This window comes from Gadus chalcogrammus, chromosome 15, assembly GCF_026213295.1.
Source record: "Gadus chalcogrammus isolate NIFS_2021 chromosome 15, NIFS_Gcha_1.0, whole genome shotgun sequence".
Classification (NCBI taxonomy): Eukaryota; Metazoa; Chordata; class Actinopteri; order Gadiformes; family Gadidae; genus Gadus; species Gadus chalcogrammus.
This window is the reverse complement of record NC_079426.1, coordinates 11,561,447-11,585,980: the sequence shown is the minus strand read 5'-3', so window position 1 is coordinate 11,585,980 and position 24,534 is coordinate 11,561,447. Positions and strand designations below refer to the sequence as shown.

The 24,534-nt window shown below is 41.8% G+C and overlaps 1 protein-coding gene across 1 annotated transcript; it reads right to left on the bottom strand.

Annotated features, from left to right (window-relative positions):
* Nucleotides 1–1,331: 1,331 nt before the first annotated feature.
* LOC130404392 (bifunctional 3'-phosphoadenosine 5'-phosphosulfate synthase 2-like) lies at nucleotides 1,332–24,412 on the bottom strand. The gene is made up of 12 exons (XM_056609096.1): nucleotides 24,183–24,412; nucleotides 18,874–18,988; nucleotides 17,675–17,910; nucleotides 16,694–16,832; nucleotides 16,333–16,451; nucleotides 15,174–15,287; nucleotides 14,409–14,520; nucleotides 13,427–13,632; nucleotides 11,551–11,686; nucleotides 10,652–10,920; nucleotides 3,863–4,092; nucleotides 1,332–2,395 (listed from the first exon to the last, which is right to left on the bottom strand). The coding sequence occupies exons 1-12, from the start codon at nucleotides 24,207–24,209 to the stop codon at nucleotides 2,257–2,259; spliced, it is 1,842 nt and encodes a 613-aa protein (XP_056465071.1). The 5' UTR covers nucleotides 24,210–24,412; the 3' UTR covers nucleotides 1,332–2,256.
* Between the last annotated feature and the right edge of the window lie 122 nt (nucleotides 24,413–24,534).

Genomic DNA, 24,534 nt, shown 5'->3' with positions numbered 1-24,534 from the left:
ATCGTAGTTCAATCAACAAGTCTAAATACAAGGGAACAAAAATGACACAGAGCTATGACAATTAAAATTGACAGGGAAGGCGCAGGTGAGGGGAATGAAGAGATTTTACCTGGGAGTGGCAGGATCTGTAAAGTGAGGGGAAAGGACTAAGGACATCTTGTGGACAGGTGGAGAATGGAAACTAAATTACAAAAATAACCGATTCAGATTATGACATACACACAATTCAGATGTATTACTGTTTTAATATACATCATCGTAAAGTTGAAGTGTATTTGGTAGGCAATGAAATAAGTGTAAGACACTTATGTCAAAAAGCAAATGGCTAGAGTGCCATGATTGGACTACTGTGGCTGTGTTGTAACTCTCTTTATGGTGCCAGTAGGTGGTAGCATTGGTCTTCTGGCTCCACAAGCCTTTTCTGCTTGTAGCTCAACTTTAAAGAATCAGAAATACCTGATATGGAAGGGGTGTGGGGGTCTAATATCTGACATGATTCAGATGTCTAGCTAACACTTTTCTCCATATATTTCTTAAATTCTCATAGATCGCCATTGTATCAACTTTGCAAGTCGTTTGCAGTCTATGGTCCCAATATGTAGTAGGCAAAAAAATCAGCGGAGCGACCGGAAGTTAGAATACAGCAAGTGCCTCTGTGTTTCTTCGACTATTTCATACATATGACAGGCTCCCATACAGCGAGTCTGCGAGTTGAACAGTAGACGTTACAATGAGTGATGTTAAGAGCGCTCCGCTGTCTCATTTTCACTCTGCTCCTTTCCTCCTGCTCGACAACTTACTGCTACTTCTCGTCTCCTCGAGAGTATGTTGAATTGGACAGGGTACGTAGGACCATTTTCGGAAAGTACCCTCTCGGTGTGATGCAAAGCCGATGCAAACTATGATCGTAGGTCGTACAGAAAACAGGAATGTTGTCTTGGACAAACAAAAAATCAGGTTGAGGTCGTTACTAATTAACAGAGGTGATGTAATTGAGACTAAATGGAGGCTAATCGTGCCTAGGACGACATCTACAGGACAAAGTCAGAACTGCAGGAGCAGTGCTCTTCTAGAAGCAAACAGGTGTGACAGATGTGGGAGATGCAGCTCGACCTCTACTACATACATACTCCAGAGAGATATTTGGTAGTAAACCATGTTCATTTTAACATAAATCCAATAGATCAATCAAAATCAATAACAAACATTATTCATGTTTTACTTACTTTAAATCGTTTTGCTATGAAATGTGGCACCAGTAGCTGGTAGCATTGACTTTCTCCCTCGAAAGTAGAGGCTTATAACTTGTAAAATAAATACATACTGGGCATATCACCCACTCATATCATTTATTGATCATTTAATTTGCAGGTTGCTTCCAGTTTACATAATAGCACCTAACGTGACCCTATCCATACTTAACTAGTACAGGAACGATAAAATACATCTTCATTGGATCAAGCTTTGCCTTAATCGTCCTCAGCTAGATTTATGCAACGGAAGTCGAATAAAAGATTCAAGTTGAAAGACAAAAAGATTAATTGAAGTAAACATTTATTGAAACTACTGCACTAGTGGCCAATCACTTGATACATTAACCTCTAGTATGCTTTTCCAGAAATGAGGCAGTGTATATTGATTGACGACAATAAAAATATACCATTTTCTTCACATAAATTCATTTTCAATATTTCTATCTGTGGGGATTCATCAACTGCAAAAGTATGTTTAGCTCTTTTTCATCCGAGAAGGCACATTGGTTGTAGTTAGTAAATTTCTTCATATAAATATTAAACATTTAAAATGGTGCATATAATAACTTAGGTTAATATCATAGAAATCAATGGTGAAAAGTAAAATAAATGTAAAATGAAAGGAAGTCAAATAATTAGAAATTATACTATACTTTTGTGTCATAATTTCATCACATATCCCTCATCTTCATGGAAGTAAGTTAGAAGTTCACAGTTTCCCAGCAAAAAAGTGTTAAGTGCTGTGTTACACCTTTTAAAAGCCATATGTTAGTTGCTTGTGTTCTTTTGATAAAAAAATTAAAATGGAGTAAAGATGTCTTCAGAAACAGCCCGATTTCAACCCTGTGTATGTTTAAATATATATATATATAAAATTATAACCTAAATGTCTACCTATATTTTATATTAATAAAGAAAAATAATGTCATATGATTACAGCGTATAAAGGGTAAAAATAAGAACAAAATAATCCCAATAGTACTTATGAAGTAGCATTTGGTTCCTAGTCCTTCTGTAGAGAGCTGTAGTATTCAGTTAGGATCTTCCAGGCCTTGGGGGACATAAATCCATCTGGAGGGTTCTCCCCGCTCCTGGCCATCTTCCTCATCTTGGTCCCAGAGATGAACTCAAACTCTGCATGGCTATGAAGAGGTAGGGCGGGCAAAGAGAGACAGAGTGGATTCACATAAAGTCTCAATGTTTATATTTGTGTTATTTGAAATTGATAGTTGGTCATATATCCTTTCTTGTCAATTTAAAATTGTAAAAATATAGGTTTATATATCGGCTATATGTTAGAAATATTTTATACCATTTTCATTTTTTATTATTTTTTATTCACACATCAAAACAAGAAACAAAAGATGTGTGGGTGTATAGTGGGTCATACACTGTAAAGCCTCATACATTGTAATACACAAGTTTGGTTATGGTTTTAACCTGGCAATATAGCCCTGGTTAACAGCCCAATACAATTCATAAAAGGAGGATTGCATATCATTAACACATGTCCAATCCTGTCCTACACTCAAATAGAGAGAGAGAGAGAGAGAGAGAGAGAGAGAGAGAGAGAGAGAGAGAGAGAGAGAGGAAGAAAGGACTATAATAAGAGAAAGAAAGAAAGAAAGAAAGAAAGAAAGAAAGAAAGAAAGAAAGAAAGAAAGAAAGAAAGAAAGAAAGAAAGAAAGAAAGAAAGAAAGAAAGAAAGAAAGAAAGAAATACACTTATAATAGTCACAATTCAGTAAAACAATACCATCCTCTCAAAAGGTTCTCTTTAAATTGAAACCGCTACTGACGTTAGGTCACTTTGAAAAAAACGCTGGCTGAATGACTAAATAGCAGAAATCACATTTCCTTCATACACACACTGAACATAACCATGGCTACAGCTTGCTGTCATGGAACCTAAATGGAACCCTTTGGTCGCCTCACGGGTCTGCGCCAGCGAACGCTGCTCTTAAGTGGTCAACACATGATAATTCAGTGTCTTTGCCAATGATTTCCTACAGAGTTCAGTGTTGAAGCCCAACTTAGAGTTGGTGCCACACTAGGTGCAGCTGACTGCTCCGATTCTCAGACCGACCCTTTGCTCAAAGTTAAAATATTGTCATCTTCGACCGGGTTAGGGCTGACCTTTCAAAACGTGTCAAATAAGATTACAGCTTTGATGGACATTCAAAAAATCAAAAACAGAATCCCAATGCCAATAGCTTTCTTCATTTCTAAACCTGGTTTCCATGGTTTTATTAGTCGACAGCGTTGAACTCCTGTCGGTTGGCTGGCTATGTTCCTACCACCCAACATAGCATTTAACACTTGGCTGGACGATCATCATGAGTTGACCAATTGAATAGATTGTTCCATCAGCTTTTGCATTCAGCTTGGAAACATTGCCTTAATAATGAGTGGAAGTTGCTCCACTCATTATGGAGCAACTTGTATCTGCAAGCGACAACCAACCCCTTCCAATCATAAGCAATGACATCATTCTTTGTACATGGAGCGTTACCCATGTACAAATAAATTTGTATATGTGCATGGGGAGCACATCTTGAGTGGTGTGGCGTCCTCCGTGGAGCCCTGGCGTGTATTACCCCTGTCACTCACCGCTCCTTGTCGTAGAAGTCCATGGCCCTCTTGGTCAGGTTGTAGGCGGCCACCCTGAAGGGGATGATCTCCACGGAGGTGAGGCCGGGAGCCATGGTGAGCACCTTGCCGCCGTGGGTGGGCTCGTACAGGTCCTTCTTGGTCTCCGGGTGGGGCATGCCGGCCGGGTCGCGGCCCACGATGTAGAAGTTGGCGCCGGCGATCATTCTCGCCCGACAGTGCCACTGGACCTAGAGAGAGAGAGACAGAGAGACAGATAGAGCGAGAGCAAGAGAGAGAGAGACAGATAGAGAGACAGAGAGAGACAGACCGACAGAGAGACCGACAGAGAGAGAGAGACAGAGAGAGAGCCAGAGACCAAAAGAGAGAGAGAGAAAGACAGCAAGAGAGAGAGAGAGAGCAAGAGAGAGAACCAGAGAGAGAGAGAGAGAGAGAGAGAGAGAGAGACACATGAACCATCTCTGGAAATTTAAGACCAACAACACAATAAACGCTAATGGAAAAAATGTATTTGAACATATTTCCACTATCGGTAGGCTTTTTGAACAGAAACAAAAATGACCTCTTGCGCACCTGAACGACGTGCATCTGATCTGAGTCACGGCCGCAATACAAATGTTTTGTTGGTTCCGCTCTCGTGATTGCATTACATTACTGCTATTAATTTATATATATAAAAAATCTTAACTATTCTTTTTTAGATTTGAGACTAATTACAATCATAAAATCCTACTTACCATGTGTAAACATTTTTAAGACTTTTGAAAGATGGATTTAAGACTTTTTAATGCTATTTAAGGCCTTATTTTTCGATTTTCAGAAGAGGCAGCAGAGAGAGAGGTCATGTTTCCCCGAAGCTCCGCTAGGCATTGGAAAAAACTACTTAATTCATCGTTCAGATCTACTTTATCTTATTTTATTTCATGATCATAATACCAAACAATATATAGTCTGTTTCCGTCGTCCTCCATCGCTCGATTCAACAATACATTTTGGCACTTTTTATGACTCCCGGATCAGACCGCAGAAAAAGCCTTGGACTTTCCTATCGCCAACATGCCTCTGTACTCGGATATCTCAGGCACGGAGACTGGGAAATGCACAGACTGCACCAAACTGCAACAGTCAGTGGCTTTATTTGAAACGAGACTAGCAGCATTAGAATAATGCAAAGGACTCCTCCAGGATACAGTGCCGATGGGTGAGTCTGCTGAGCTCACTCAGGCCCCGTCCACACGAAGCCGAAACCGTTACGGTTTCGATCTATCCGGTTTCGGAGTATCTCCGTAAAGACGGAGTCAAGCGAAATCGGGTAGATCTGTAGAAACGCTGTAGTACACATTCCAGGCCCATAAGGGGCGCCGCTTCTGCTACAAAAATAAATAATAAGAAGAGGCGAGCATGCGCATAAAGGGTGAGACTCCGCGGGCTTAACAGTCATTGGCTAGAGTGTCGAGGGGTGGGGCGATGACGTCATGGTTTACGGTTTTAGTCGGTTTCAGGCGTCCACACGAATCCAAAACGAAACCGGGTAGATTTGATACCACCTCCGAGGGTGGTTTCAGAAGTTTGTGGTTTCGGTCAGCGGATTCGCCGGCTTCGTGTGGACAGAAGGCCGAACCGTACAAGACCTTTGCGGTTTCGCCATGAAATCGGCTTTGTGTCGACGGGGCCTCAGATACAGCAAGATGATCAAAGCTACACTGTATCCTTCCCGAAGCTGGACAAGAGAGAGACAGTTCCAGCTGCGTCTCACTGGCACAGAGTCGGCGCTAGCCAAAACAACATACCAAAGTGAATCAACAAGTTCACTCAACGCCAAATGCTAAGCTACCCAAAGCTAAAGTTACATGTATCAGCCGGATAAGCCCGTCACTGAAATGAATCCTGCCACTGAAGAACCGGTTCCTGCCACTTCAAGAGTCCACGAACGCGCCTTCCACCCATGCACCCCTGAGCCCCGAGATGCGTCCGGACGGACAGTGCGGACAGAGACGGAACAAGAACCAGTCGCCATGGAGGTGAGCTGCGCATGCCTCGGCCACCTGTGCACCCCTGACCCCTAAAATGTGTCCGGACAGACGGTACGAACAGAGATGGAACAACCAGTCGCCACGGAGGCGGGCCGCGTGCCTGCCACCGTCCAACAAGGGCCCATCTCAGAGAAAGCAGATGAACCAGACACTCTGATTATAGGAGACTCAACCATCAAGGATATAACCGGTAAGAAGATCAAAACATGCAACTTCCCATATGGAATGGTTAGTGATATCAACCATAAACTAGCCAAAATCATATTGGAAAACCCCAAAATCTCACCGATTATTGTGCATGCAGGATTTAATGATATTCAAAGAGAACAGTCAGAACTTCTGAATAGGGATTACACTGATCCATTGGATACACTGGACAAAATACACATCAACTCATTCATCAGTGGACCCATACCAGCAGTTGACAGGGGAATAAACAGATTCAGTCGTCTACTTGCACTGAATACATGGCTTTCCAGAGTCTGCAATGAAAGAGGAAGGGGCTTTATTGACAATTTCAACTTATTCGGGGGGCGCAAATATCTTTTCAGAGCAGATGACCTACACCCAAACAGGTTAGGCTCAAAACTGTTGAGGGACAATCTTCTCTTCTCGCTTTCCCACAAATCTCCATGGTCTGACGCACAGGCCACAGTCAGAGCACAGGTTGAGAAGAAGCGAGACTACAGCCTCCCCCACACATCTACTCTGCCACTATGAAACACAGAAAGCAGACAGCCCACAGACCTTGAAGAGAGACAACAGCCCGCCCGACGCCATCAACACTGCCTTCCCCCATCGCTGATGCTGGCTTGGCGAGGAACGGCCACCCCCCTCCTCTGCATTCCCCCATCGACGATGAACTCCAGCCCCATCTCTCCCATAGCCACAACAACAACTCCAGCCCCAATGTCTCCTCCCTTTGCGATTTTCCAGCATCAAACTTGCATCTGTGTCAATGATAGCATCGCCACGTCATGGCCACAGGCTGATAACACCCAAGAGGATGGCCCCCCCCCCTGTACTGATAGTAGTCCTGAGTATTACTGAGACAAAAAAGGGTTAAACCGTAGACGCAGTATAAAGGAAGTTTCACATAATCTGCTCAACCCAAGGTTGCCTACGTCACAGCAGGGCAACTTTCGCATTCATGCTGTAACCACTAAGAGAGTAAACAAAGGGAAACTTAGACACACTGCTAACCTCACAAATCTCATATCTATTGCCTCCAAACCAAAAACAACCTTAAAGCCTATCAACAACACCATCAGGATGGCTCTACTTAATGTGAGGTCTCTTAATAACAAATCATTTTTAGTTAATGATTTTATTACAACTTCTAAACTGGATTTTCTGTTTTTAACTGAAACATGGCTGGAACAAATTAACAGTGCAACCGTTCTGATAGAGACAGCTCCTCCCAACTATAACTTTTTTGATGCATTTAGATCTGGAAAAAGAGGTGGAGGGGTTGCTGCTATATTAAAAAATGTATTTCAGGGGAAACAGATGTTATTTGGTGATTTTCCATCGTTCGAATACCTTAGTGCTGTATTGAAATGCTCCCCCAGAGTTCTCCTATTAATTATTTACAGGCTACCCACATATTCTGCAAATTTTTTCGATGACTTCACAGAATTATTGTCTAGCATCTCCACAGAATTTGACTTTCTAGTTATAACTGGTGACTTCAATTTTCATACTGATGATTTGAATGACAAGTGTGCAATTTTTTTTTTTACCATTTTGGACACATTTGAACTGTCTCAACATGTGAAAGAGGCTACTCATTGTAAGGGGCACACTTTAGACCTGGTTATCACAAAGGGCCTCAATGTTTCTGATCTCTCTGTGACTGATCCTTCCTTGTCTGACCACTTTTGTGTTTTCTTTAACATTTCTTTTATTCCTGACATACAGACAAAATCAAACACTGTCAAAAAACGGTATATCAATGAAGATTCTAATGTACTTTTTAAAAAGGCCATCTCCTTGCTACCACCTCTAAACCCATGTTCTGCTGAAGATCTTGTAGAAAACTTTAATTTGAAAATTTTGAAAGATGTCATTTGAAAGACATCTTTTCATAGATGTCATTGCACCTTATAAGGTTAAAACGATTTCTGGAAAGCAAAAGGCACACTGGAGAAAAGCTGCTTCTGTAAGAGCATAGAAAAAAGAATGCAGGAAGGTTGAACGCATCTGGCGTAAAACAAAACTTCATATTCACCATGATATCTATAAAGAGAGCCTCCGTGCCTACAATTTAGACCAAAAAAATTATTCCACCTGATTTCCATTCCACGCAGAAATGCAATGAGTTTGCTGCTTTTTATACTGATAAAATTGAAGGTATCAGACGCGCCATCAATATCTCCACCTCAAACAAAAATGTTGGACTACCACCCTGTTCAGGCAAAAATAACGTGCCAAGGATGGCATGCTTTAATGTTATAGACTCTCAAAATCTTGTGGAAACTATGACACAACTAAAGCCATCCACCTGTTGCCTTGATACTATACCTACCAACCTCTTTAAGAATGTTTTCTTAGCCTAGATGCCTCTATTATTAACAACTACAGACCAATATCAAATCTACCCTTCATAAGTAAAATCATTGAGAAAGTTGTCCTCCAGCAACTTAATCACTTCCTGGCATCAACTGGTTGCTATGACACCTTCCAATCAGGATTTCGACCCCTGCACAGCACTGAGACTGCCCTTATTAAAGTTGTAAACGACATCCGTCTTAACACAGACTCTGGCAAAACCTCAATACTAATGCTACTTGACCTCAGTGCTGCATTCGACAAGTGTAGACCATACATTACTTCTTGACAGGTTAGAAAACTGGGTGGGGCTTTCAGGCACCGTCTTAAATTGGTTCAGGTCCTACCTACAAAATAGGAACTACTTTGTTTCCATTGGCGACTTTGTATCAGAATCAACCAACGTGACATGTGGAGTCCCACAAGGTTAGATCTTAGGACCCTCTTTATTTAACATCTACATGCTCCCACTAGGGCAAATTATGCAAAATAACAATATTGACCATCATTGCTATGCTGATGACACGCAAATCTATGTATCGCTATCACCAAATGACTATCGGCCCATAGATCTGCTGTGCCAGTGCATTGAGCAAGTGAAAGAATGGATGTGCCGAAATTTCCTTCAACTAAATGAGGACAAAACAGAGATAATTGTATTTGGTTCTAAAACTGAAAGGCTTAAAGTAACCCAACACATTCACTCTCTGTCCCTGAAAACCTCAATCAAAGCCAGAAATCTAGGGGTTATCATGGATTCAGATTTACAATTCGACAGTCACATCAAATCAGTTACAAAATCTGCATATTATCACCTTAAAAATGTAGCAAGACTTAGAGGGCTCATGTCCACCGAAGACTTACAAAAACTTGTACATGCCTTTATCACTAGTAAGCTTGATTACTGCAATGGTCTCCCTACAGGTCTCCCAAAACAAACTCTGAGGAAGCTTCAGCTTGTTCAGAATGCTGCTGCTAGAGATCTAACAAAGACCAAAAAAATTGATCATATTACTACACCAATTCTGAAATCGTTACATTGGCTTCCTGTAGGTCAGAGAATTGATTTTAAAATCATGTTGCTAACCTATAAATCCCTACATGGTTTAGGCCCAAAATATTTAACTGATATGCTTCCACTACATCAGCCTTATAGACCACTAAGATCCTCTGAGACCAATCTGTTAATTATCCCCAGAGTAAACACAAAACATGGGAAAGCAGGATTTAGTTACTATGCAACAAATAGCTGGAATAAACTCCCAGAGGATTTAAGACTTGCCCCAACTCTGAGCACCTTTAAAACAAGACTGAAGACTTTTATGTTTGCTATAGCTTTCTGCTAAATCTTAAATACATTGCACATTCTAAAAAGCTTTTTTAACTTTGCCTTTATTTTCTATTTTAATACTAAAATGCCTTTTTAACTTTCTATTTTACCCATTTCTTTGCATATGTTTTTCTTTTACTTATCTATTATTTTATTGTATTGTATGACAATGTTTATATGTGAAGCACTTTGAGTCTGCCTTGTGTATGAAAAGTGCTATATAAATAAAGTTGCCTTGCCTTGCCTTTATGAATTTAAGACTTTTTAAGGATCCGCGGGAACCCTGAGACATTAAAGAAAACCGTTTTGGAGAGACATTATTCTTCGTGATTGACTGGAGAATCCGCCACCAAGAGTAACCAAGAAACTAAATAAAAGAGTGAAACACAGTGGGACTAAAGAGGGATTTCTCAAGGCATTATGCCTTTCTGGTTTATGTCAGGGGGATTTTGCAATGGGAAACTGTTGGTTATGTACATGTGACTCATATGTGATATGTCTGCTCCAACATGTGGTCATCTAGCTTTGATCGTTATCTGCTATCCGCTATTAATGGCATTCACAACGGAAGGTGTTCAGCCAAACCAAGAGGCTTCCAGCCATTCACATACACGTCATTAAGGAGCAGGTAGTGTTTGATTTAAGGTAAGGCTAAGGAAACTGTCTATGGACACCTATGGACAATCCAACCAAGACCAACTCCAACCACCACCTACACTTCTACCATTTAAAACTCAACTCTCACCGACTCCCACCATCAAACCTAAACAACCAAACCCACCCAACCCCCCTCGGCAAAGAACGTCCAACACCGACGCCATGACAAGCCACGCTGTCACTACACCAATCAGGGGGCTCCGCCCTCCTAGTGCTCACCTCGGTGGGCCCGGCGTACATCATGGGCGAGGGGAAGATGGCCACGATGGTGCTGGCCGGGTCCAGCACGCCGTCCTCCAGCACGGCGGCGTGCTGCTTCATGCGCCAGGCCAGCGGGACGTCGTCGTCCTTGGTCCAGCCACCCAGCGGGTGCAGCAGCAGCACAGGTGTCTTGTAGCCGCGCTCCAGCAGCCGTCGCTTAGTGTCCTGCATCAGGAGGGCGTGGCCGTTGTGGACGGGGTTCCGCAGCTGGAAGGCGAAGATGGCGTCTGCGGGAGAACAAGGGGGGAGGCAGGGAGACTGAGGTCCGGGAGGCGGGATAAGGGTATACAGTGTTGGGGGATGGTGGAGTGTGTGAGGGGTGAAGGCCGTTGAGAATTGTTTGGAGGGGGAATGGAGTGTTGCGTGTGGCGTACTGTGGTTGGACACGTATGGGAATAGTCTTTGCATGTTATAACATGCTTGTTTCCCAACTAACTCAAACCATAACACCATGCCTTGGAACTTTGAGCAGTGAGAGTGCAGTGATGCAATGACACAACTTCTGAGACGAACGGCCAACAGCTGGCCCACACATGAAACTGCTTGAGGGTTGGTCACACATATTTTCATGCCGCAGTATTCTTTTACAATTGTACTTTTTTTTCAATCAGGTCCATAGTCATTTTTCATCTGAAAGACAAAGGCTAAATTGATGTGCACGTTCATTTTAATCAGGCACTTTTCTTCTACTCATCGTCGGTGTGTCTTTCATAAATATCGCTTTGCGTTCCCTGTTGGACCTCTTCTGTGTTTCATTGTGAATCATAGACAATAATGTCCTAATATTAACATTGCCTGGTATTCTACTTCCTAGCTTGTATGTGTTCCACTGATTCAGTTTCAACAGGTTTCCCTACCGGCTTTCATGTCTTTGAACTTCTGCTTGAGCTCCAGTGGAGTGAGGCGGTATTTGTCCAGTCCGTCGTTCCATCTGATTCGCTCCAGCACCTCCAGGTCACCACCCACTAGCCAATCACCTCCCTCCATCACCATCTAGCAAAAGATTAACACATGTCATATCTTAATTTCGGATCCATTAGTCCTAATTTATGATAACAGAACTTCTGGCAGAGAGCTTGGGCTGGACATAAAAAACAGAAGGGGCGGAGTTACAGATTGTTTTGTTTTGTTTATAGAGATATTCGATTTTTATCATTGCGTGTTTACAGATCCCAGCCTCCTAAACAAATACTTAGCAAAACCAAGAGAATTGACCCGGCACACCCAGATATGAGCTAGTTTGCTACCAGCCTTTAGATATTAATCTAAAATCAGACTTGTGAGACTATTCATAGCAAGTCAAAACTCTAAATCCTGAGCTGATTGGCAGTGGGGGTGTGGCTAATCTATCGTCCCGCCAGGTGGTTTTCCAGCTGTGCACGACGAGGTACGATCTACAGCTCCAGACAAAAACAAAACCAACGTGTAGCCGAACTGACTGGTCGGTATGGATGGTGTGTGCAGGGACGTCCCTAGGAATTCTGGGCCCCCTGACAGAATTCAGTTATGGAGCCCCCCCCCTCCAACCCAAAGAAATAAATAATACTTTCAAAAAAAATAAAATTATATATAGCCTACATTTTTTATTCTATATATTCATTCACATTTTATAATCATTCAATATTGGGTAACACTGGGTCAAAATTGGGTAGTCATTATCATCAGAAGAAAATGAATGACAACTGAATAACAAAATGATAAACCTACCTACTTACCAAGGCTACTTTGTACACTAGATAGTTAGTTCATATTTAGTTACACATTTACCTGGGTTGTAGTTACTATATACAGAAATAAGATAATAGACTGTGACAGTGCTGCTTCTACTTAGACTGTCCTCCTTCTCCCCTTCTTCTATTTCAACCTCACTGGTTTCTTCTGTGGGTTCATCATGGCTTGAAGAGGGCCCTGACTCTAAGATACATCATATAATTCAGAATATGTCTCATAATTATCTGAAAATAGTAAACAATGTTGTCAAAAGTCTATTTGATTGGATTGAGCTGGGCATGACTAAATATGTATTTGTATGTGTTGATTTGCTGCATTAGCCAACAATAAATAGTAGCTATTAATCTAAGGGTATGCTACTTGTAATTTTAGCTGATTTAAAACTTAAAAGTCAGCTAAAATGTAAGTATCATTAGTTTAATGTCTGCTAAAATTGTAATGCAGCCAATCAAAATATTCAAAATCTGTTTACATAAATGTTATCATCATGCTGGTAAGCAGTATGGACTGAAAATAATAGAAAAAGAATAGCAAGAAAAAAATAAAACTGGGTGACGAACTGTCGACAGCTTTGAGCTCTTTCCTCTCTCTCTACCTCCCCTGACAACCTGACTTCTTCATTTCAACGACCGGGATACACACAAACTGACTTTAGACTGCTAGTTTAAGACACTAGCAGTCTGCACTTGCTTCACAATGATCTGCCTGGCTGCTAACTTGCTCTGCAGTAGTGTAAGACTTGGGCTGTACCAAATAATGACAAACGAGAGGGGTGATAATAGGGTGAAGACTTTCTAATGATTTTGTAAAAATGGAGAAACAAACCACAGCAAAACACCTTAATTTCATGATTTAATCCGAAAAATAAAACTTTTTTTTATTTATTTTTTGCATTAATAATTCCACCAGTGTCCCCTGGGGCGCCCCCGTCAGTGCTGCGCCCCTGGAATCATCCTAATTTACCCCCCCCTAAGGACGTCCCTGGGTGTGTGTGAGCATTACCTTGATGTAGGGGTGCTGCGGACAGGTGGTTCCCCACTGTCTGGCGCAGCGCTCCTCCTTGCGGTGTTCGTAGAACTCGGGTTTTCGGAGGATGGCGATGCGGACGCCTTGGTACACCAGCGCTATGGCCGCGCAGCCGTCCATCTTCTGCTTGGTCTCCGTGCTGACAGGCAGGACGATGGGCACGGTCAGGTTGATGGCCACATCTGGAAAACAAGCACTTTTTTTTTTTTTGCAATCTTTGTAATTTGGTAAATGTTAGAATTTTTTAAAAATATCTTTTAGGATTTATTTTTTATTATAGAGTGAGGTAGAGAGGAACGTATGTGAGATAAAGGGGAGGACATGAAGCAAATGACGGGTCACTACTCTCTACCCGGTCAGCCCCTTGCTTTGGGAACTTTAATTGCATTTTTGTATTAGTGTTAGGGGGTTTGACTCCCAGTACGGTCAGCAATGAGGAAAATGTATCCACCAACTTTAATGAATCCACTCAATGGCATTTATTTATATTATTTATTCATAACTTAGGCTGCATGTCCTTCCTTTGCATATTACCAGTGTTCTTTAGCTGAAATTAGGAATAGGGGGAGAAGACAGTAGTTTCACACTAGGGGTATAGTTAGGGTGAGCCTGTTTAATGAAGTGAATGATACGTAAAATAAAATGCCATTGAGGTTGCGTGATTGTTGCTGTGAATGATATTGAGAACGTGCTTGGTGACCAGGTAAACACAGGATACAACTACCGTATTTATACAACATTTACATTAATGTCAATGTCTGTCGGGTTTTCATAGCGCTTAGACCATAGCGCTGTCAGCACAACGATAACATAGCGCCTTGTCACCCAGATGGCTACATTGTTTATTACTGATTGACAGCCCTGTAACTGATAGCAACTGTGAATGTAACTGATGGCAAAGGTTACCATGTGGTAAAAACTGTCCAAATCAAACTCTAGTCTAGTTCTTGGTCTTTACCATCCAGGAGAGTGCCAAAGTGCAGGACTTGCAGGAACTCTCTCTCTCTCATGAAGCCTTTGAGGGGGCTCGCCCATCCCTCGGACAGGACCTGCACCCACTCAAGGTCCAGCTGGGGGGAGAGGTCAGAGGGCTTACATCGGTAAGAAAGCCCATATAGAGCTGACCAGGCTATACTGGGCCCGCAGCCTGCGAGGGTAACAGTTTTGTTGTGTTTGACCGTGACATCAAATCTATTCATATACACACAAAAAATGAAATGTAACTTAGTTTATTTGTATATATATATACATTTATATATACTATGCATTATTATTGTAGTTTTTATTTCCGACGATGCTTGCATATTATTATAATTATCCATATCGTTATTACATAAAAACATTATGAAGAGCGATTTGGTGCCACATGATCCTTACATCCAAGAGTCAAGGGAACAAATGCAGAGGGGAATCCCTCCGTCTTCACATTTCATAAATAATCATGATAAATACAACTATTGAACTCTTTCCACATGTCTGCTTGGCAGATTTCCCTAGTCAGTTGTGTAATGTTCAAGTTCAGGTGTAAAAAGAAACACTAAATTAGAATTGGGCCTTTTTCCAACTTTAAAACGGAGGGGAAAAGGAAATTCACCATACAGAAGCAAATTTGTATGCCTTACCTTGATAATGCTGATGCTACGAAGTATGTGTTGCCTTGGGGATGCTAATACTAGTAAGCATGCTTTATCTTGTTAATATTAATGGTAGGAAGTAGTGTTACCTTGGTAATGCTGATGGTAGGAAGTATGGCAGCATCAGCGACAGCTAGGCTCAGCTTGTTCTCAGGAACAAACAGGTCATTCACCTCCTCGAGTTTGCCACTTGGCACAATGTTCTACATGAAACACAAGGCACACAATGTCCCACTTTAAGGGCAATCCTCTATTCATACCTTACTGTGGTTAGGTTACACTCGAATACAGTTTATCCACGTTGCACAGTTCCAGCACAATACGGGACAATACGTCTAACCAGAAAGTGCAATTTTACAGTAGGTCAGAATGTAAAAAAGGCAGTGCCTTGCAAATATATAGATTGGTAGTATTATATCACACACATTTTACAAAAAGTATTTATAAATGTGTTTTATTTAAAGGCTTGTTTTTAAATTAGTGTTGTTATCAAACAATGCCCATACATGGGCATCAACAAAAACTGGCTTTGTTTCTCTCCGTTCTGTTCATGGTCTATGAGCAAAACTTGGTTTGCAATGTATTGGTGTCAGACCTTTCCCCCAGTTTCCCTCATCCTTGAAACTCACCTTCCATATCCATTTATTTGAACACTTTTAATAAACTTTTTAACTATGAGGTTATCTTGACCGCATCAGAAGAATTCTATTCCACGAGGAATATTAGTACTGGAGGCACGGGACATCAAATTATCTTCTTTAAGGAACAAGAGTCTCCACAGGAGACTGTGGTATTCAACGCTTATCGCATACATATATAGCATTAAAGGCAAAAAATGAATTATAATCCTCCTAAGGGTATAGTAACATTGTCCCACAACTGCAGCCCCCCCTCCAAGTACACAAACACAAGAGTTGGGGTTTCTTATGCCAAAAACTCCTCCTCCTCAATCCGTATATGACTTCAGCTGGCACACTGGTCGCTGACTGGCACTCCTTGAAGCATTCGCTTCCTCGGGGTGAACGTTTCGAGTTAGGGTCTGGTGGTCTGGTGTTTGTGATGCTCTTTTCTCCGATTCTTTATGATTCTTTATATTCCAGATACACATCTGTTTTCCCTGTACTGCTGTGAGATGAATGGGTGTTGTTGGGATGTTTCCTTGTCACAGTAACACATTTAACACAATTACTTTATAAATGTAAAGTGTGTGTGTGCGTGCGCACATGAGTGTGTGTGTGTGATGCCTACCTGTTCCCGTAGCAACTCTAGAACCTGATCGATGCACTCGTTCACCGTGAGCTCCCCCGTCTTCAGCACCAAATCTGAGGCTTCAGGACTCTCATAGAGAGAGTCTATCCCTGTGAAGCCTTGCAAAGGAACACAAAAGAGATCCTTTATCATTAACACACTGTTGGTTATTCACGTGATCATTTTGTGAAAGCCTGAATGTCAAGCACTTCATTCACGATAATGCATGCGACTCAGTGTTCTAGATCCATTGTTATTCATTGTTCTAAATTTCCTCAACACCCTTAATCAACAGGAGTGGACAAACATCATTTGATTATGAAGGCAAGTTAGGCAGATGTCATTCAGCAGCAGTACCGACCTTTGATCTCTCCGGACCGGGCCTTTTTGTAGAGTCCTTTCACGTCTCTGCCCTCACACACCTCCAGAGAGGCGTGCACAAAGATCTCAAAGAACGGGAGGCCCGCGGCGGCGTGAATCTTCCTTGCTTCCTCCCGGTCCTGTTCAATAAGGAAGAACACCTTGTTAGACCGTATAAACAGAAGCTGTAGGACCTATAGGCCTAACCTGTTGTTCATAACACAATTGAAATATATAGTCCAAGAAATGGGGCAATGCACAATGCCTCCTTTTAGACATGAATTTAAATTTCACTTCTGTGTTGAATAGCGCCAGGGGTCTCTCACTCCGAAAACACGGAAAGGTAACGGCAGGTCACTACTGTTGATGGACAGCATGCAGCTTTGTGTACCCTGCTCCCCGGTTTCCGAGTTCCCTTAGGCGGGCTTAGTCGAGGAGGTTGGGATAATGTTCAACTGTGAGGGACAACAGAGTCCTGTTATAAAGCACACCAGATGTCAATGAGTTAGTGACACTTGGCAGGCTACTCTCAGAACCCCAGACTACAAACAATAAATGCTCCAACGGCAGTTTTGATTGAAGTTTAATTCAGCCTTTAGGTCACTACTGTCACGCAACACGTTGTTGCACAACAAGGATGCATGATTAACCAAGTCTATAGAACATTTCCATTTGTGGTTCGTGACACAGAAAAGCCATAACTGTCACCGGTTCGTGACACAATCGCACATCGAACTGTCTCACCAAGTGCTGTAAACCTTCTCTCCCTAGACAGCAGTCCTGTGATGCACGAAGGCAATCGGGCTGTGACTTAAGTCCCAGTGAGTGGATCAAGCCATTAACACGCCAACCACTTGGCAGTGAAGAGCCGTTGTATTGGATGTCAATCCCAGTTGTTCAACCGACTTTTCTGTGTGTCTTCACTTGCGTGTCCATAAAGGGCGCAGAGACACGTACCTCTTTATAGAGCGAGCCGTCTCACCTTAGCGAAGGGCGAGATGAAGCTGGTGATGCACACCAGACCGGCGTCGGCGAACAGCTTGGCGACCTCGGCCACGCGGCGGATGTTCTCCTCGCGGTCCACGGAGGAGAAGCCCAGGTTCTGGTTCAGGCCGTGGCGGATGTTGTCTCCGTCCAGCGAGTAGCTGGGGATGTCTTGCGACAACAGAAACTCCTCCAGTGCAAAGCTGAGGGTGGTCTTGCCAGCGCCTGACAAACCTACGGGTTCAATCGAATAGGAGGAGGGAGGGAGATGATTGAAGGATCGATATGAAAGTTTCATTTTTTTAGGGCTCTGCCAAAGGAAAAGGTTCCCAACACCTTGGCGGTTGGGTCAGGGTCCTGGGTTTGATCCCCGGTGTTGGCCCCTAACAGCCTAATGTGTTGAACAAGATGCTCAATTCCATCTCCCACCCACATATCTGCTATGCATTGAATATTACTAATTTAAGCAAATGTAATAAGGCCCTTATTATCTAATTATTAAGCCCAATATAGTGTTAAAATATTTTCTTGTATTTCTTACCTAGTTGATTCTATTAGATCATCTTTCCTGTGTATATAGGTGTACTGCATTCTGTGGGTATTCCATTTAAATTAACAATAGCTTTATTTGTTTCCTCTTGCTACTGTTCATCTCAATTCACAATCAGGGATAGGTAAATATGAAGAGGATTAAGGGGAACGGCCAGATAACTGCGGTTCGCATGGGCAATTGACACTATCGTAACTAACGTTTGCGCCGTGATTACTGAGGTTTAATCTCAGCGTGTTGATTGGTAGTTACGATTGTGTGAAGCGCACCGCCAACAATTTTGATATTGTACTCAAATTTTAAAAGAGAAAAAAAGATTGTCTCAAAACGACGCGAATGAATTCACACTGGTCCGTTGATCAACAAATGCAACCGTTTGCCAGTTTGAGTTTTTAGAATGTCCTATTGCAACTTATACGTATGGACATGGAATAAAATATGTAACCTATTTAGGTTTTTGTGCAAAATGTAAAACTTAATACACATACATGCATTTGAACAAATGGTTGCACACATTAATTCAAATGTTGATTTATGAAACACAAGGTGACTCCTAATAGGATTAATTTAAATGATGAGATAAATCTCTCTCCATATGTGTTATCTGGATAGGAGTCCTGTTGGTGTCGGTGATGAAACTGAGTTACCTGTGAGCCAGATGGTGCATCCCCTGAAGCCCCCCCTGGTCCCGACCACCTGCCCCCTCTTGTTCCTGCTGACATGGTGGGCCTGATAAACCACGTTGGTGGATCGGTTCAGGTCCTGGTTAAAAGAGGTTAACAATAGTATTCATGTTGTGTGCTGATGGGGAGCTTCAGGAGGTTACCGTTCTTAAGACTGGATTGCCAAAAATGTAATAAGCAGAGGAGCTCAAACGGACTGACATCAAATAGAGAACACATTGGAGAAATGAACTGTTAGAATGTGCAATGCTACACATGCTACCAACCAGTCTGACTTGGGACCGGTAAGACTGCTTGAACCAGTTATCATCCACATACACTCCACATACCCCCAACACCAAGGCTGCGTTACAATTTGCATACTTTTTCTAGTTCTTATAGTATACACTGCAGCTGCCCTTACAGAGTAAGCACTGTGCATACAGTATGCATACAATTGGGTAACGCTCCCCATCGGCTTTAGCGGGCTCAGTCGATGTGGCGGCAGAAGAGCCAAAAAAGCCTGATGGTTTGCATACCGCGAAATGACAGATGTAGTACAACATCATTCCTGGTATGTTTGGCCTACAGCACTTTCGATACTATGTATTGGGCCATACCAAATAATTGTTATGGCATACTAAATAGCATGGGAGCATAGGTATTGGAACGCAGGGCAAATAGAGGCTGGGGAGAATCCCTAGCTGGAGCCTACTCCCCCCCAACCCTCCAACATCCATATGAGAATACACCTAAACTGGACTCTAAAACAGGGTTGCCATATACCTAACGATAACAAGCGGACAGTTTCCAGGTTTGTCATACTTAAAATAAGAAAAATAATCTCCAAACTCAATTGTCCACACAAACATGCAAAAGAAAACTGCAACTATCTTCCCTGTGACTCATCCCTAATATTATCTTGTTTCTTTAGCTTCTCAATCCCCAAATAAACGGCCCATGTTGTTTGGAATAGTCCCTCAGTGCTCCTGATGAGCTGTTGGTCACCTGTGATGAATCACTTCAAGTTGTTCCCATGAATGTGCGTCTAGTGTGAGTAAGACAGGGGTTCTTTGAGAAAAAGGCTATGAGTGGATGGAGTCTCAGAGAAAATAAGTTAAGAAACACAGTTCCCTCAGGCTGCGATACAGTTGTAAACCCTCAACAAAAACATTCCACTCCACCCCCACACAAACCATATCAGGTGCATTTCTTAAAATGTTACATTTTTTTATAAATGCGACCATGCCACATTCTAGAATGCATGCCGTTGCTGACATGATCACATGCACGCCTACGTTGTCATGGACAACCGCTACTCTCAGCTCTTCCAACAATGTGTCTAATTGTTCAAGGCCTGCATAAGCCGGCTATCTTATACCTCTCGGTTAAAAATGTTGTGACCCAGCTCCAACCAAAGATACACTGGATAACACTGACCATGGAGATCCAATCTGATTTTGGAACCAGGCCGCTGGGAATGTCGTGTTACCCATTTATGCAAATCTGGAGCATCTGAGGTCTCAAGGACTTACCCGTTTGCTAATAGTTTTATTTTTAAGAGACATAGCGCTGGACATTAGAAATGAATGAAGAAAGAAAAGCCATAACTGTCACTTGAAAGTAGGATACAATATAATCATAAGCTTCCCTTCTATCTAGAAGCAGACCAACACACCAAACCAATCATCGTGTCACCTCCATAAAGATCTCACTTTTTCAGGCTTCTGTCGAATTCTTACAGACATCTGTGAGTTTGCGTACATATTTCCAGTATGAGTCCAGTGTTTCTTTTTTCCTTTCCTTCTTTTGCTCATCCTTGACTTCCTCCGCTCTGCTGTTTGCTGTCCTGGGTGTGGTGAAGCTACACCCACAGTATTCAACGGCCTGGAGAAATCGGCTCCTTTAAACCTAGTCAATAGCCACTGTACTTTTCCTAAATGTTACTGTTATATTTTTCTATTTGTATAGGCTTTTCTGTGCCTTTGTGGACAGGAAGTGAAGTGCAAACAGACAGGAAAGTGGACTGTAGGACAGAGGGAAAGACATATGTGGTTACGAGGTGAATTATACAGGCAATGGTTAGCGCACGATTGGGTTAAACCACCAGGCCATCCATTGTAATAACTTTATGACAGATACTTCGTTCATATTAAAATGTCAATGTCAATTCTAAATTGTGGGTTTCCATCAAATAAAAAAGGCTTGAATACTTTTTCACATATTGTAGCAGACAGATTTATATAGCCAATATGCGCTCAAAAATAGTATACTAACTCTATTCACACATATGCCTACTCAGTATATAAATACACAGAGGCTTTTGATTCATCCATCTTTGTTACAATACAATAAAAATGAGGTGTGAGGAACAAATTATTTTGTATAGCCTACATACAAATACATATTTAAACACGTAAACTTGCCCTTCCCTTTTTCTGCTTTTCTGATAAATAATGCAGTTCCCACTGCGATCAAAGTACAATTTAATCTAATTGAATCTAACCTCATCCATTCTAATCTCTGAAGAGTATATCTAACCACTGCCTTCATTCAGTTTGTATAGCTCTGGGATCATGTTCGAAATTCTCTTTCATGCAGAGGGTGTCACTTGTCAATGCTCTCAATAATCATGCTAACACCCTCTTTCCACGTGTGTAACACGATTACAAAGAAAAAGGGGGCTACTCTCGAATTTACCACATGGAAATTCCCGTAGTGCTCATCAAGAGTAGTTATGGTGTTGGGTGTCGGAGTCATAGTGGATGCCTACCCGAAGGCTGCTTTTTAAGAACAGAAGCCTATTTGAATGGGCTTCATAACACATGTGTCACCCTAATGTGACTATTATATCTTATCTACATTGATTGACTCAACCAGTCTATGCACCCCCCCACCCCCAACCATTGTTGTTCATTGTCTTCTGTATAAAAGCCTCACTGTGGACAGGTGTTGAGAAATTATCAATTGTAAATTGATTTTAGAGAGAGAGAGAGAGAGAGAGAGAGAGAGAGAGAGAGAGAGAGAGAGAGAGAGAGAGAGAGAGAGAGAGAGAGAGAGAGAGAGAGGCAAGAAGGAGCATTTGAAAAGGTGGAGGGAGTGACGGGTGGGGATGGGGGATGGGGGGGGGGGCACCGTGCACAATGTCTCCAGTGTGTGTGTGCGTTTCGAGACGACGATGATGTGGCATCCAACCCTTCCCCCCCCCACCCCCGCCCTTCATGCCCACAAGCCCCCCTCTCACCGCCTTCTACCCGCCAGCCAGCCCAAGACCGAGCCTACACCCCTGCCCAGGGTCCCTGCTCGGCCCTACCAGCCTCACACTGTCCCCATTCTTCCAGCACCCCAACCAGTTGGGGTGCTGGAAGAAGGAGGGATATATCGTTCACACACAAGATCTTGTTTTAGGACATTTGGAACACACACACACACACACACACACACACACACACACACACACACACACACACACACACACACACACACACACACACACACACACACACACACACACACACACACACACACACACACACACACACACACACACACACTCTCTCTCTCTCTCTCTCTCTCTCTCTCTCTCTCTCTCTCTCTCTCTCTCTCTCTCTCTCTCTCTCTCTCTCTCTCTCTCTCTCTCTCTCTCTCTCTCTCTCTCTCTCTCTCTCTCTCTCTCTCTCTCTCTCTCTTTCTCTCTCTCTCTCTCTCTCTCTCTCTCTCTCTCTCTCTCTCTCTCTCATACAGAGCTCTCTCTTATGGTCAACTGCACACATGCATCACTTTCCATCAGACATAGCGGTGTGTTTCATTGAAAGTGCATAGTTGTAAACCTTTTTGCTCAGTGGATTACAGAATGGAGAGGTCAAAATCATTTCCTTTTTTGGAGGCACAAATTTAAAGTTTGAAACTAAGAAAGAAATCCAGATAATATCACAATTCATTTGATATATTTGTATGCATATAAAGTAACCCTTTACAATACCATTAATTAACATTATGCAGCAATAAGCCAAATTAGCAATAACTAACTGTTAATTAACAGTTAACTAATGTCAAGTAATAATTTACTAATGGGCGTTCATTAATGGTGTTCATTAAATCAAAAACAGTTCAACTAAAGATATCTGTGTTTATATTAACTATTAAGGTATACATTTTTAGGCTACATTACATTTAATAGCTTTACATATGGGTTTGGGTTATAGCTAGGGTTACAATCATAAACCCTACGCTAATGTTGTATAATAATGTGTATTACTTGATTTCAATGAATGTTACTTAATGTATTTAATCCTATTTAATATAATCATGATAAGGCTAAGATATTTATAACCGCGGAGCAAATTCTACTTGACATTGATATGTTTACAGCAAGGGTTCAATATTTGGCAAACAAAAATCTTTAGCCAAATAATGAAATGAGCAAACCACAGGGTTAATATATATATATAAATATATATATATATATATATATATATATATATATATATATATATATATATATATATATGTATATATATATGGTACTAATCTATATATAGGCTATATATATATAGATTAGATAAGTAACTTTATAAACAACTATGCTATAGGCCTATATAAGATTACTTTGTTAAAGTTAATACATTGCAAGTGAACGCTTCAAAGATCCATGTAATTTATAGCACGTTGCCTTACAGGAGGCATAATCAAACATAATTTATATTCTATAGAACTACAATTCATATATAGCCTACGGTCATACTGTCAACTCGCATTTCATCTATAGGCGTTTACTATTCCAACAATGGTACCAATGTTAAATGTGTGTTAAACTGGTTGTAAACTTAATGGAAGTGCATTGCAAAACATAATCCATCATAATACTTTGAAGGATGCCTATATAGAAAAAGCAGGGCTGCCTACTTTTGAGACCGAGTAAACTGAACACATTTTTGCTCAGCGTTTCAAATCAGTTGTTTTGAGGTATAAGTCAGGGTCATGTATCCATGCTTTATGTTTTGCTGCTCTTGCCGTTCTTGCCAAAAGCACAACTACAGAAGTTACAAAAGCTACTCCTTTTTTTCCTCAAGTTGCCGAGAACATATTAGCCAAGCGGGCGTTTCTTCTGCATGTCATACACACATAATCTCCACTAACAGTATCACGTTGGAGATCTGGCTGCATCAATTATGAATCAGTTCATTCAAATATAGATGAATCGGTATTTTAACACTTGTCAGTTAACCGGCTCCAAGACGTCTTACTCTACTTTATGATACTTTGGTCTTGCATTTTTGCATGCACCCACTTACGGTTCGAAGCTTTTTCACCCCAGACATCTTGCGCTGCAGAAAACTCCCTCTCACAGTCAGCTCCGCTGGACTCGAACAGAAACAAGTTGCTTGTCAAGCTTACGGGAGAAACTTTTGAGTGCCTCGTCAAAAAACACCCTGTTATTTAAAAGGTCTTCGAAGACACGTAGCATTTTGCTGATCCAACCTCTATCCGCTGATCCACCTCGGCTGAAATTAGCATAATATGGTGTTGGAACCAATGCGGTGCGCTCACGACACGACTGGGCTGTGCTTCGGGTTGAGCTGAAGCCGGCGGTCCCACACTCTCGCTGCATCCCTTTGGAGCGATGTGGAGATATATGACTATCAC

Coding starts and splice junctions, on each gene's coding strand:
- LOC130404392 (XM_056609096.1), bottom strand. CDS start 24,209: ATGTCTGGGGTGAAAAAGCTTCGAACC. Junction 15,288..16,332: donor TAGAGTTGCTACGGGAACAG/GTAGGCATCACA, acceptor TGTTTCATGTAG/AACATTGTGCCAAGTGGCAA. Junction 4,093..10,651: donor TGTACGCCGGGCCCACCGAG/GTGAGCACTAGG, acceptor CTCTCTCTCTAG/GTCCAGTGGCACTGTCGGGC.